The sequence below is a fragment of the Nannobrachium achirus genome (assembly GCF_963921795.1).
Source record: "Nannobrachium achirus genome assembly, chromosome: 14".
In the NCBI taxonomy this organism is placed as follows: domain Eukaryota; kingdom Metazoa; phylum Chordata; class Actinopteri; order Myctophiformes; family Myctophidae; genus Nannobrachium; species Nannobrachium achirus.
The window spans coordinates 54,461,932-54,477,509 of record NC_137821.1 but is presented as its reverse complement, the minus strand read 5'-3'; the positions used below and the strand labels follow the sequence as shown (position 1 = coordinate 54,477,509).

The window sequence follows — 15,578 nt, the reverse complement described above, 5'->3', positions numbered from 1 at the left end:
GCGTGACGTAACTCTCTTATCCAGTGGCTGACGTCGCCATCTGGTGGTGATTAGTGTGTGGTGAACGTCAAAACGAGTGCTCCTTGACAACTTTTACTGGTTTCTTGAACATACTGTAACATATATATATATATATTTTTTTTTTTCCTCCAAAGCTACAAAAAAGTACTTCATCCATAAAGGAAAAAAAAACAACAACAAAAAAACAATAATAATATCAAAGAAATACCATATAGAAATATGAATAAATAAAGACTTGCTAATTTTCACTTGTAACATTTCTCTTTTGGGTCTCAAGCTAAAACAACAAAAATCAGGATAACGCTGAATCGCGACGCTCGCTTGTGGGGAAGAGGAGCGCACCTAGCCTGGAACCAGTGCCCTTGGCGAATATGGGTCTTGCTCCACACAATTGTGAATCCATTCCTTTCCCCCAAAATTTAGGGGAACCAATCAGGGCCCAGCATTGGTCTGATCTAACCAATCGTGTCCAGAGCCATTTTTTTTTAACCCACTCCTTGGAAATGAAAATTCTGCCCTTGAGTCCAGACTAATTTAAAAAACGGATTTGCGTTCCTAATAGCACAGTCGGACAAAGCTAAAACAATCAATACATAAAGCTGCGATACAAATAAAACAGAGGTGACCTTTTCTACTTCGCTCCAAATCACCTGTTGTTCTGTGATGCGTATCGTCCCTCCGAAATAGCACTGAGCTGTGAAAGACAGAGTTTTCACACACCCCTTGACACCTCCCGCTGTGGCGACAGCCATTGAAATCAATTTGTGCGTCTGATGACGCGAGCGTCTGACACTCTCACCGGCGGGGCCTTTAGCCCATTCCATTTCTTAACCCATTTAGGTCTAGAATTATTGAATGCTTTAACTATTGAAAAAATAGCAGATCTACAAGCTCGCAGCACGGCACTCTTGTAGATCTGCTATTTTTGATAAATCAAGATATATATATTTTTTTTTGCAAGTCTTTGAATATATCTTTTTAAAAGAGAACATTTGTAACTCGAATATTTGCTTCTGGGTGGTCCCTGGAACAACCTGTTTTGAAATGGGGGTCCGCAGCCAAATACATGTAATTTTGGGGGTCCTTGTCATGAAAAAGTTTGAGAACCACTGATTTAGAAGAAGGATTTAGAAGACAATTATAGAATCGGGTCAACAATATTCAAAAACTTGCACAGATCTACAAGCTCGCAGCACGGCACTCAGTGCCGCGCAGTGAGCTTGTAGATCTGCTATTTTTCATAGTTAAAGCATAAAATAATGGTGGTTCAAATCTAAAGTGACACAGATTTGCGTTCAGGCCTAAATAGATTAATATTACGTTTAATATTTATTTGATCCAGTGTTACAGAACTGGGGCCAAATTGCATCTGTAGAACTGACATAAACTCTATTAGTGTATTGATCTATTATGGCATAGTTGTTGACAGGTTGCAGTGATTAAAACAAGTATACTACAGTATAATGAAGTTGCCAAGTCTAAAAAATGATCCCACCTCTGTGCAATCACCAAGGTTATTTTGAGAACGGTTACACATTCAGAAACATTGTCATTCAGAAGATTGACTTCCATTATTCTAAATGGAGGTGTCACCTAAACCTAACCTAAACCCTAACCCTAACCTCAGTGGGGGTATTTCTGAATGGGGATGTTTCTAAGTGGAGGCGTTTCTGAATGGAGGTCTGCCCCAACATGCCCTCTGAAGCATGGAACATTCAACACTGCAACCCACTCAACGCACTTATTTTATGCATTTATTTATTCATATTGATTTTATTTAACCGGGAGATTGAATTAAATATTCCTTGTCAAAGGAAACCAGGCCAAGCGGATAGCGGTTGTAATGGAAACAAACACTCCCCCTCATTTTTCAGTAGTAGTCCAGCCTTGACCATTTACAATTAAGGCTTCTAGCAGACTTTCTTTTACACCATAGGGGATTTCATAAAATCGTAACAATTCGATGAACACTTACCACTAGGATTGTGGTTGTAAAAAGGTTCTACATGCTCCTGAAGAAACCCCAAGTATGTATGCAATCACTCTAGTTTTAGTAAACACGTGTTTGAATAAAGATTGCACAGAGAAGAACTGCATTATCCATACAGCTAAGAATGTACATCCAGTCGCGTCGATGTCTGTGATTGGTAGAGCTTGTGGCTACCTCAGAAATAGGCTAGCTACTACCCCCTGTCGGGCCCGGCAGATTAATGCACTTCATGTTAACTCTGTGAGCGAGTCTTTCTTTTACATATATGATGCACAATTTTAAAGATGAAGATAAGAGTGGCTGCAGAGGTGAAAATCACTACTTGTCAGGCCATATCCTGGCCTGGATAACTAAACTGAGCGGTTTACGGGATACATTCCTGGAAATAAATGGCATTCGCAATGCATTGTGGGAGTGTAGTTTCTGCACATTTGACAAAAATGATGTGCACAATGTTGTACCCTGCCCTTTTTTCAGCTTTCTAATTAATTGTTGCATTCGAAAAAGTGTGTTTATTGTCATGATTCCTCACAAGCTGAGGTGGCTTTGTCAGAGGCTTAAAATATGTTTAAATAAATACTCTATGAAATGTCTATGGGGAAATGAATGGTTAAACGCTTCCGGCTCCAGAGTGAGGACGGGGCGGGGCTTAAACTGCGATGCCCTATTGAATTGATTCATATCACAATAGCTCTACATCTGTTCCTGCTCTCTACCAGCCGGTAACGGTGTCAACGATGTATGTAACGACTGTATGCCTCCCTCAGGTATGGAACCTCTTCAGCAGACAGCTCCGGCCATGACGGTAGATTTTGACGCCGTGTTCGGGAGTAAACAGGAGGTGCCCAGTAACAATGGCACGCACTCGGCAGCCGGTAAAGACCACTCCGTCTCAACCCGTCCATGACTTGTCCGTCTCACTAACCGACCAGGCAGCGTTAAGGCTTAACTGTGCCATATGGGCTGTATGCACGGCAGCCATTTTGGAGAGAAGTTGGATTCTCTTAATTATCACTTCCTTCACAGGTGTTACCAATAATACTATTGAAGGCTCTGTTCCATTCTGGTCAAACAGGGTGCTGATATTGTGCATGTTGGCTCACTGGAAACACTCTGCTACACCAGGGGGTCTCAAAGTGCGGTCCAGGGACACTCATGGTTCCTTTGGGGTTCCAAATGACCCCTTAAAAAGTGCGAAACCCTGAGAGTGTACAATTGGACCCGGACAGGTCCATTTGGTTCCATTTGTACACTCTCAGAGTTACGGGGGTCCTTGAAATAAATGGTTTGAGAACCACTGTGAAATGGAACAGAGCCTTCATTAGTATCATTGGTAACACCTTTGAAAGGAAGTGAGAAGATACTCAACCTCTCTCCAATATGGCTGCTGTGCATATAACCCATTCATATGGTTGGTCATATTCAAAATGATGGTCCCCATGGGAAGCCTTTCTGGTTTAACCGGCTTTAGCGCTTGAACTAACCCTGCTGACATTATTAACCGGAGAAATCTCTGGCTTTAACTGTGCGCCGCTGCTCTGCCTTTAAGCTCTTACACTAAACTATCGTCCTAACCAATATATAACGATGGCCGTGTTTGAGAGGCAATTCATTTCCCAGTCCAATCAATGTTTTACTTAATCTTTTAATCTTTCAGCACACTAAAACAAAGCTCGACTTGACTAACTAGGAGGTGAATTTGTCAAGATGTGTCATTGTGATTGGCATTGTTTAAAGGTGAATTGACAGGGTGCTCGCCTGCTCGGGTGGCGCAAGGGCACAGTGGTGGACAAAGTACTGTACATCTAGCTCTTACTCAAGTAAAAGTACTAGTAAGACGCCTCAGGGCAACAAGCGGCCACGGGCGAGGTCGGACCACAGTGATGTGGACATCACGCATCTCCATATATGGGCATAAAAGGGATTTGTTCCCCTGGCATCACAGGGATCTCCATATCTCCATATATGGGCATAAACGGGATTTGTTCCCCTGACATCACCAGGATCTCCATATCTCCATATATGGGCATAAAAGGGATTGTTCCCCTGGCATCACAGGGATCTCTCTAACAGGGCTTCATTAATACTGACGACATCAGGGAAATCCATATATGGGCATAAAAGGGATTATGTTACACCACAGTGAAGCCAGAGCGTGATATGTCTGAGCGGCAAACCCATTCTGGGTAGAGTGGTTCCCCTGACATCACAGTGACATCAGAGCATGATGTCAGAGCGACAAACCCGTAGACCAGGGGTGGGCCACTTTGATGATGGAGAGGGCCACTATTGTCACACTCACTCCAGAGGGCCACAATGCATATACAGTCAAAAATAGCCAAAATGCAATGCGTTTTGAGCTTGTAGATCTGCTATTTTTGCTATTTTTGAATTGGAATCCTAGAATTATTTTTAGATGTTTTTGAATTGGAATCCTGAATTATTTTTTAGATATTTTTGAATTGGAATCCTGAATTATTTTTAGATATTTTTGAATTGGAATCCTAGAATTATTTTTAGATGTTTTTGAATTGGAATCCTGAATTATTTTTTAGATATTTTTGAATTGGAATCCTGAATTATTTTTATATATCTTTGAATTGGAATCCTGGCCGCCAGTTGCCAATGTATGCCATCCACCGTAAAAATGTGTACACGTCTACACAGACGGACACGGACAAGCAGTGACGTTTCTCAAAGTAAACTGCAATAAATACTGCAATATACTGTAGAAATGATCTCTTACAGATCAGAAGACCATACTTCAAAATGTACTTGAGTAAAAGTGTGTGCATTCGGGCGAGCTGCATTTGCTGCTGGTGCTTTTTTGGCTTTGTGCAGACTAACTGATTCCTCTATAAATAGAGCAAGTGTCGAAGCTGCCACCAACACTACAGCAATACCATCTGGAATAGTGTGTGTGTGTGTGTGTGTGTGTGTGTGTGTGTGTGTGTGTGTGTGTGTGTGTGTGTGTGTGTGTGTGTGTGTGTGTGTGTGTGTGTGTGTGGTGTGTGTGTGTGTGTGTGTGTGTGTGTGTGTGTGTGAGAGAGGGTGTCTTTTTTATTTGTCTACTCATGTATGTGTTTGTGTGGGTTTATCTGTGCAGTACGTCTACTCCTGTTTGTGTGTGTGCGTGCGTCAGTGGTGGAAAAAGTACTCACATTTTGTACTTGAGTAAAAGTATCAATACTGCATTATAGATGTAATCCGTTACAAGTAAAAGTCTGGATTTTAGTCCGGATTAAAAGTATAAAAGCGTTGGCATGAAAATGTTTGAAAATAGCAGATCTACAAGCTCACAACGCGTCGCATCGCGACACGTTGTGAGCTTGTAGATCGGCTATTTTCAAACAGCCTATGTATTAAAATAGGGCTAAAGTGGTTAATGTATGTTTTATAATATTATAATGTATATTTGCAAAGTAACTAGTAACTAAAGTTTTCAAATGTAGTGGAGTAGAAGTACAATATTTGGATTTGAGATGTAGTGGAGTAGAAGTAAAAGTATTGGAAACACCTCAAAACTGTACTTAAGTACAGTACTTGAATAAACATACTTAGTTACTTTACACCACTGCGTGTGTGTGTGTGTGTGTGTGTGCGTGCTTGTCAAGTATGCACGTCCTCATGCGTGCGTGGCGGCTTGTGCGTGCGCGTTGTCTGTCATCTCACTCTGTTCCATCTGTCTGCCTTCACTCGTCCCTTTAGTTTGTTGTTGCTCACACCCTCTTCTCTCGCCCCTCCAGTCTTTCACATCTCTCTCTCTCTCTCTCTCTCTCTCTCTCTCTCTCTCTCTCTCCATCACTGACTCCTCATCTCCCCATCACACTTCACGAGGCAAGAATCACCCAAGCAATACCACTCCATCTGCTTCTCTCCTCTTCATTTGTCCTCTCCTCTCCTCTCCTCTCCTCTCCTCTCCTCTCCTCTCCTCTCCTCTCCTCTCCTCTCCCCCAGTGTTTGATTGATGTTCTTTAGGGAAGCATTTAACGCGTTATATCTCATGACGTTCTCGCATGGCGAACTTTTATTTGGAGTACGGCCAGGAAGACAAACACTGATCGTCCAAGGCAGAGCCATCTGCCCTAGACCAGTGGTTCTCAACCTTTTCAGGCCGTGACCCCCAAAATAATCATCAACTGTGGACCCCCTCAACTTGACGTGCACTAAGAGTTGAGGCATTACATTTAGTATGACACGGTTCTATTGTTCTATTCTAATTTCTGCCTCTAATATTTGACAATTTGTCCAATGTTTGTTTAGTCATTTTAGAGGTATTAAAAAGTCCTTAAACTGTACAAGTGGCAACAATTTTGAAAATAGCCGATCAACAAGCCAGCTCAGCTTTTTTTCACAATATGTAATATTTGAACCGAGTCAAACTAAATGTAATGCCTCAACTCCTACATTCCAAGTGCTTGTCAGGGTGGGGGGGGGGGTCCCCAGTTCAAATATTTTTGGGGTCACAGCCTGAAAAGGTTGAGAACCACTGACCTAGTACAGCGGTTTTCAAACTTTTTAATGTCAAGGACGCCCATGAAAGTTACAGACCCTTTCACCGGTCCTTTGGTAAACCCTGTCTAGTGACCCTGCCTGAGGGGTCCCTGGACCCCCACTCCGAGAACCATTGACCCGGTACATGAACCACACTGAAATATTCACCATTGGAATACTTTTGGAATGTTAATTTCAACACGGTAATTACTCACCGAGTAAGTGTGCCCTCGTGGAGACATGGAAAAATGAGAGTTGTGCGTTCCCTCCGGGGCCACCGGGCTATACCACATTTAGGAGAGATAACCTGGCATTACAAATCATTAGGGGTGTAACAATATAGTATCTGAATTGAAAAATCTATTTCAATTTGCAATGATCTACTATATCGTTTGAAAAAGCAAAATATCGTACCGTTTTGGCTTTGTATCGTATCGTTTAAAATGCAGATGTATCGAATCGGTTTGCAGTGCAAATAATGGATTGTATGGAAACTAAGTATTTGTGCCTTGTATTTAGCCATTTTAAGAAGGAAAATGAAAAAGAGGTGTCTAATTACCTTTCCATTCCATATAGCTACTCTAGGTCTATCGATTAATGTGTGTAATCTCTGTGTTCATGTCTAGGTGCAGGTTTGTTGTAATAATAACCATGTATTTGCGAGAGAATCGCAGCGTTTACTTATTTAGATCCATAATAATAGATTTTTGACACGTTTCACACAGATTACATTTCTTTGCTAAATAGCTACTATATCGATTTTAAATCATTGAATAGAATTGTATCGTATTGTATCATCATGAATAAACCAATATCGTCCCCTTACAAATCATAGAAATAAAACGCTAGTAGATACCTCATCTGCCGCTGCAGTTCATTGGAGCCACGTGCAACAACTGGAGGCCGGACGTCCGGAAAACCCGAGGGTCGGCTGCCAGTCAAAGTGACTACTGGCCAATCACCGCGCGTCTTTTCCCGGGACTTATCAATTCAATTCAACAGAGCTTTATTGGCATGTTTCCATCCGGTACTGCATGCTGAAGTGACGCGTTGTGAGCTTGTAGATCTGCTATTTTCAGAGCACAACCAAACACAAAATGACTTGTCCTTTAGTTCTCCCGGACCTCTTCTCCATTTGTCGCTCCATAACATTTTAGTCCAGTTTTTATTCTTTGACGAAATTGTCAATATGTTTAGTCTTAGTTTTAGTCATGGTAGCTCAGTTTTTATTTTGTTTTTATTCCAGAGGCTTTCAGCTTTCAGGAAGTAAACACGAGGAAGACAAATCTGCACGTTATAACCCCACCCGGTGGCCTATTAGAATGATGTTAACTTCACAGACACATACGAAACAGAAAAAAGTACCAAACTATGGCACCGCCTCTTTAAGCATTCTCGGAATGGTGACTTCAGACACACACACACAGGTGCAATCAATTGCACTAAGTAATCACATTTAGGAAACCCAGCAATCTCCTTTAATCACGGCTTGCCGAGCATCGCTGTAAGGAACATCGGGACGCCTTGCAGAGGAAGGGACTCGGTAGCTGCCAACTGCTACTGGCGTGCTTCTGCTAATGACTGGCTGTGATGTACCGGTACCCAGGCACGTGCACACATAGACATCAAAGGGGGCTTGAGCCCCTGCCCTTTTACCCCCTGTAAAAAGTGCCCTCTCCAGACTACGAATGCAGTTTTTACGATGGTGAAAGAAATGCAGATGCCCCTCTTTCCATGTCATACCTGAAGGCAGCATTCAAGAGAATTGCCTTGTCCAGACTCTCCTGAACTTGAATGCAGCTTCTTATGTTGAGAGAATTGCCCTCTCTTTGTAGAAATTGCCAAATCTTGATTACGTTTAGTTTAGTGTGGTATAGGGCTGTCTCAATTATTACATAATCGTCAAAAAGCCTAAAAGCCTAAACTTCAAAGCCTAAAAGCCAAACAGAAATGTAATTGTCAACGACTAAAACACAATTAAATCGTTAATCGCAATTGTTTGAGTGACAATTAATCGTCATGTAAAATGTCATAATCGTGACAGCCCTATCAAGTACCGAAAATAGCTATTTTCGATATTTTCCACCAAAAGGCACTTTTCCAAATTTCAGCCCCTGCCTCTCTAACATTCTCTGCGTGTCCCTGGCGGTATACCTATTCCCCAGTCCTCCCACGGAGGCTTGGTGGCCAAGAACCCCAACACGGAGAGCACCTGTCCTGGCACCGGTATGGCCCTCCAGTCAGGGTTTTCTCCTTAAGCGAGGTTCCAAAGTGTGGCACAACTCCAGAAGGACATGCCTTGGGAGAGACGCCGCTCTCCCCGCGGTCCTTGCTAAATCCTCTCGCGTGCGTCAATGGGTCGGGACCTGTTTGTGGGTCACAGACTCATTTTCATGGGTCGCGAGTTGATGTTCTCTTTTTCGTAAATAAATAAAATAATTTCCATGAAAAAAATTCAAAGGTGTTTAGAAGTGGTCAAAATAGCGTATCTGCAACCTCACTACGTGGCTATTTTCTCTAGTTTGGGTCCCGGTTGAATGCTTTAATTTCTCTTTTGGGTCACGGGCGAGGGACGGGCTAAAAGGTTTGGGAACCTGTTCTAAACAGAGTCAGATCTGCCCTTAATGAGATTTAATGACTGTCAAAGCTACTGGTTTAAATAGTCGAACGATTAAGCATCTAACTCAGTGTTTCTCAACCTTTTTTCTGTATGGGCACACTTTTCATGTCTCAAGAATCCATGGGCACACCAACATAATACGGGGGTGTAAATATCGTCACTGTCGGGAAGAAACCTTGTATCTCCAAGTTTCAAATGTGTACGTTTCTTCGCAAAGTAACGCCCTGCTGCATCATTCAAGGATGTCGCACAACAGTAGTGTAAACAGCAGATCTACAAACACACAACGCCTCGCACCGCGAGCCGTTGTGTGCTTTTAGATCGGCTGTTTTCACTAGTTTAAATCATTTTTAAAATGATAAATACAATACTGGCTTTCAAGCAGTTTCAAGGGGCACACTTGGCCCTTCTCAGGGGCACACCAAAGATCCCCAGGCACAGTGGTTGAGAAACACTGGTCTAACCTATAACATTGTCAAATCTGTTCAATTGTTTTAAATTGACGCCCCAAAACAGCAGATGTGAAGTCCACATTGGAAAAAAAAAAAGGTTTCAGGAAACAATTCTAAATTTGATGGAACCGATTCTGGTTTCTCCGGTTCCAGAATCCAAACCCTAGGAGTAGGGATGGGACGATATGAAAATGTCATGTCACAATTATTGTGACCAAAAATAAGATGTGATTGACGATATTAGTGACGCGCTGTGAGCTTGTAGATCGTCTATTTTTTGGCAAAGAGATTTGGTACAGAATAAAAAAAAAAAAAAAGACTATCAAGAACGTTATTTCCAGGTCCGTTTTATAAAAGTCAATCATGACTGAGGACAATTTCACGATAAATAAAATCTCCACGATACGATTATTATTATTTTATTTTTTTATCACGATAAACGATAATAACGATTATCATACCATGCCTATCTCGAAGCTTTCAGTTGTCACTTTAGGCCATTTTCTCCTCTCCTCTCCCCACCACTCCACTCATTGGTATTTTATTCATCTGTCCGTCTGTCTGTCTGTACTAGACTCTCCATACGCGTTCAATCTTCCCGTGGCTCGTATCTCTGACGGCTGTCAGACAGTGTATCTGTACTCTGTTGTCTACGTCGCGTCAGGGCAGAGATGTCTCTCATTCTTTCTCGGTTCTAATCTTCCCATGGTTTGTTTCTCTCTTTTGTCTCCTCGTTGGATTTCAGTTTTTGGCGTTTTGATTTAACCCATTTAGAACGGGTACACGTTTTGTGTATCATTATTGTATGCTTTAACTATTGAAAAATAGCAGATATACAAGCTCACAGCGCGGCACCGAGTGCCGCGCTGCGAGCTTGTAGATCTGCTATTTTTGAAAAATCGTGAAAATTCGAATTTTGACCTGATTCTATAAGTGTCTTTTGAATCCTTCTAAGATTTTTTGAAAAACCTATGTTTCTATGTCAGAAATCTGGCTAGCCATCGTCAAAGAAAAGCTCCTTTTCACTTAACCGGAGCTCAGTTAGTCTGTTCTTGAGAGACTACTATGTCAGTGGTTCTAAAACCTTTCCATGAGAAGGACCACCAAAATGATATGTATTTGGCCATGGACCCCCATCTCAAAATATTGTATCAGGGACCCCTCAGAGCAAAATATTTGAGTTACAAGTGTTCACTTTAAAAATGAGATATTCAAATATTTGCAAAAATGTCCATGATTTTTTTCAAAGAATTGCAGATCTACAAGCTCACAGCGCGGCACTCGGTGCCGCGCTGTGAGCTTGTATATCTGCTATTTTTCAATAGTTAAAGCAGTCAATAATTCTACGCCTAAATGGGTTAAACCACCGGTGCTGTGTTCTTTCTTATCAGTCCTGGGCTTTCACTCAGTCTCCTCAGAATAGCTGTACTGTATATCTTAGTATAGTGTATACAGTATAATGGTATGGTATAGGCAGTGTTGGGAAAGTTCACTTTCAACATGAACCAGTTCAAGTTCAAGTTAAAAACTTCTAAAATTAGCTAGTTAATTTCATAGTTCATAATTCTACATTTTGAACTAACCAAAATGAACTAACTTAGTTCTTTTTTAGTTCTTTTTTTTAACCATAATATTTTCAAATGTAGTTTTTTTAGACGTTGCTTCAAGCTATTATTTGTAAAAATTATTGACACAGCCCATATAGAACCACACACAGCAATTATTTCATCCAACTTAACATTGACGTGCCCACAATATTTAGTTGCCCAGTGCCCCCAGTGTCTTCCTGCACCCTTATTGTGAAGGCAGAACTTTCTAACCGTCGTGCACATCTGCATGTTTCTGCGTTGGTTAAAATGGCTGATCTACAAGCTCACGTTGTCTCGTGGATGCGACGCGTTGTGAGCTTGCAGATCAGCTATTTTCGGCATACAACACACGTCGTACAACGAAGTATAGTCAGGCTTTACTTGGGTGGGAGACAACGTAACAAGGAGGAGACAACGTAACGAGGAGGAGACTCGGCGCTTCATGTGAAGAGAAGCACACAGCTGCAGACAGCACCGCTCAGGCGCTCACATTAGTAAGGGGATTTTATAAGATATTTGACCAATCTGCGAAGTAAATCGTAACCAAGAAATTTCTTCACCAATGTGTTTCTAAAGGTGTGTAATAATATGTACTAAAAGGTTGAAATTCAACTCCCGGGGGAAACCTCATAAAAAAACTGATTTGTGTTTGTGTCCCATTAAAAGAATGGGACACAAACACAAAACCATGCTACTTAAAGCAGTTTTATTTTTTGTATTTTTTTTCCTGTATAATAAATTAATGGGACACAAACACAAATCAGTTTTTTTATGAGGTTTCCCCCAGGAGTTGAATTTCAACCTTTTAGTACATGTTATTACACACCTTTAGAAACATTGGTGAAGAAATTTCTTGGTAACGATTTACTTCGCAGATTTTCTTATGTTCCCCTTACTACATATCAACGTTTGCGAGGTCTGCGAGTCTGCAACTGGGTGCTATTGGAGCATGAATACAAAGAAAGACGAGAGGACAGGCGACCGCGGACCGCCACATGTACGGGCCGACGAGCGCCGTTCACGGACGTCAGAATGAAGCACTTCTTACCTTTTGTGAACATCGTATCCAAAAAGTAATGGTCGGCTTTCACTCTCTCGGATGTTTACTGTTAGCGTGGAAGAAAATCTAAGCAGCAAACCCATAAACCGTAAAAAAGCGTACATGGACAGACGGACAGACGGAGACATGGTGTGCCGCTTCTCATACTAAACTGTGACCTTCGGTCGCAATAAATACCCTTTGTTTATTAGGGTTATCTTTTTATTTTTGGTCATGGACATTTTTGTTATGGTCATGATTCACCAGCATCCTGGATGGCTTGATTCTAGGCTTACTACAATATAGTAGTAAAGTATTGAGGCACGGCAAATGCCAGGTGATGATTTAATCACATACGCATGGCTTTATTTGTTAAAGACAATGAGAACGGAGCATTTTGATCATCGCTTTTAACGTGATTATAACTAGATTAACACTCCGGTTTAATGAGAAAGGTAATGTGTGGTCCTGCTGGGGATTCCCTGACAGACCGGGGAGGGAGTTGGGCTCAGAACACAGCAGGTGCTGTTGCCGCTGCTGGCTGGCCTTGCCCTCGTTGGTACGCAGCCATTCTGTGAAGCGGTTGAAGGTCAGGTGTTTTCTGCTCTTGTCTTACGGTTCCTTTACTCCCAGATCAACACCGCTGTCCTCCTGAGCCAGGAATCCTGCCAAACTATCCACAATAGATGTGTGTGTGCGTGTGTGTCCTTGTGCGTGTGTGTGTGTTTGGCCTTCAACAGTGAGGATGCCCCTAGATACATCTTGGTTTATAACAATCACCCTCTGTGGCTTTTATCACTCCCTTCACCCAGTGCAATTAACTAGCGGGTATTAATGAAGCAATAAGCCACGCGAGGCATGTGGTTACCTGGTATTTTATAACGGCTGAGAGGCTTGGTGAGACACGAGGCACAGCCAAGTGTGTCCAATCCTCTCAGCCATTATAAAATACAGTTACCACATGCCAAGTGGCTTATTACTTTTCTAAAACGGTTACAATATGGCAACATGAAAAAATCATAGACATGTACCAATTAAAACTATTTCACTATAACTAATAATTCACTACAAGGTCTGCAAGAAAGTTCCTAGCTACAAGAAAGTAGTTCCCAGCTTTTTTGCCAACTTTGATGATGGAGAGGGCCACTATATTTCCACACTTACTCCAGAGGGCCACATTGCGTATATATTTTTTCATAAATGAATGCCCTACTTTGTCATTCTATGTCACAAATGTAGTAAAAATAGCCGATCTACAAGCTCAAAACGTGTCCCACTGCAATTTTGAGCTTGTAGATAGACTATTTTTTGCTATATTTTAATTGAAATCCTGAATAATTTTCTGCTATTTTTTTTAATTTGAATACTGAAAAGAAACATTTCAAATGAATTTAGTTATACTTGATGAACTTAAATACAAATATGTTGGACATAAAAAAGACTATACAAATGTAATACTAGTCATGGACTGAAGTCATTAAAGCAGGTCATGTCTGCATGCATGTTTGGAATTGTAACAGCTGAAAGCAATAACATATCTGTATTCAGATATCAACCTGCGGGCCGCAGGTGGATAGCATGTGGCCGCCAGTTGCTCATGTATGGTTTAAGTGTTTAAAATACAGTACTCAAGTAATTGTACTTAGTTGCTTTCCGTCACTGTACAGCATGTTTATTCCAGTTTTCCCTCCTTCCTTCCCTCATTTCACTCCTGTGCGATTGACAGACGTTAACATAAAGTGCTATCCGGATCACAGCGGTCCACACAAACGACAAAAATAACACTCCAGTTATAGCCGGGAAGATGAAGAACGAGAGGAGGAAAATCCTCTCCATGTTTTACCTCTCATTTTCTCTGACTCCATTTCTTGTTCCCTCTCTCTCTCTCTCTCTCTCTCTCTCTCTCTCTCTCTCTCTCCCCCCCCTCCCCCCTCCCTCCCTATTTGCTTGCCTAGCAGGAAACAGTGTTTTTCTGTCTCTACTGTGTCAGCACCGCTGTCAAACGAACACACCACTTCCTAACTAAATATTATCCCTCTCTCTCTCTGCCTTGCTTCGCTTATTTTTTTCTTTAAAACATATTTTTTTCTTGTCTTCCCCGGTTGCTGCCGTTAACCCTTGCCCTGCCGTAGCCTCCCCTCTCCTCATCCTGCTCTTCTTCATTTTTTTTCTCTGATATATTTTGTTGTTTTGTTTGCTGTTTTTCTATGCCTGCGAAAGGCCTTTTACATACTCCACCCATTAAAACTGAGAAAGGATAAAAAAAAGAAATAGCAGATATGCAAAGAGTGTTGGGACTAACACATTACCAAAGTAGAGTTACGTAACGCAAATACTTCTCGCGTTAACTTTTCACATTCAGTAACGCTGTTATAGTTACTGTGATTTAAATGGGGGCGTTACTGCGCTGCGTTCTGAGATTCAACTGCTGTTTCACTCTGCCTGCGGACAGAGTTTATCTGTTGTCATCCAACTAACTTACTGTACAGGCATTGTGCTCTCATACTAGTCATGAACCAGAGCAGTGGTTCTCAACCGTTTCAGGCCGCAACCCCCAAAATAATTTCTGCCTCTAATATTTGACAATTTGGCCAGTGTTTAATGTCATTTTAGAGGTATTAAAAAGTCCTTAAATTGTTACTTTACAAATGTGCAAATACGCAATATACACTTAAACTTTATGTTGGTTTGTTTACTGTTGAGTGAGAAAACAATGTGTCACATTAAGTTAATCATCTGGGGACCCCCCAAAATAATTTGTGGAGGTTGAGAACCACTGAACTAGTGAAAGTGTCTGGCCTCTCTCTCACTAACTTGATGAGCCAATGCACTTTGCAGAAGAATGATGATTGGTTAACCTAAAGTCACTTGGGCGGCTCCTATGGGGAAATACACACAGACTTCCAAACCGCGTACGCACGCACACACGCACACCAACACTAATCTCCTGAAGCATCTCTACACGGGGCTATAAAACTAGTCGCCACAGACCCCATCAATGGACCTGTTAAGTGCTGTAGTCTGTAGGTAGGCAGCGGCTACTGATAATGTTCCTGGATTCATGAATTAAATTACAGAGGTGACGTGACTTGCGACAAGCTGTTGTCGTGTGTGTGTGTGTGTGTGTGTGTGTGTGTGTGTGTGTGTGTGTGTGTGTGTGTGTGTGTGTGTGTGTGTGTGTGTGTGTGTGTGTGTGTGTGTGTGTGTGTGTGTGTGTGTGTGTGTGTGTGTGTGTGTGTGTGTGTGTGTGTGTGTGTGTGTGTGTGTGTGTGTGTGTGTGTGTGTGTGCGTGCGTGCGTGCGTGCGTGCGTGCGTGCGCGGGTGCTCACTTGCTGCAAGTGACACTTGCACAATTTGACACGGAACCAGTAGA

The 15,578-nt window shown here is 41.9% G+C and overlaps 1 protein-coding gene across 1 annotated transcript in view; it reads left to right on the top strand.

Moving 5' to 3' along the window:
* The window catches only part of LOC308298144 (phosphatidylinositol-binding clathrin assembly protein-like), a 110,031-nt gene that overhangs the window by 62,277 nt on the left and 32,176 nt on the right, over positions 1 to 15,578 (top strand). The window contains exon 5 of the mRNA XM_080741700.1: positions 2,779 to 2,886. Coding sequence (XP_080597826.1) covers positions 2,779 to 2,886 — 108 coding nt within the window. The remainder of the gene's footprint in view (positions 1 to 2,778; positions 2,887 to 15,578) is intronic.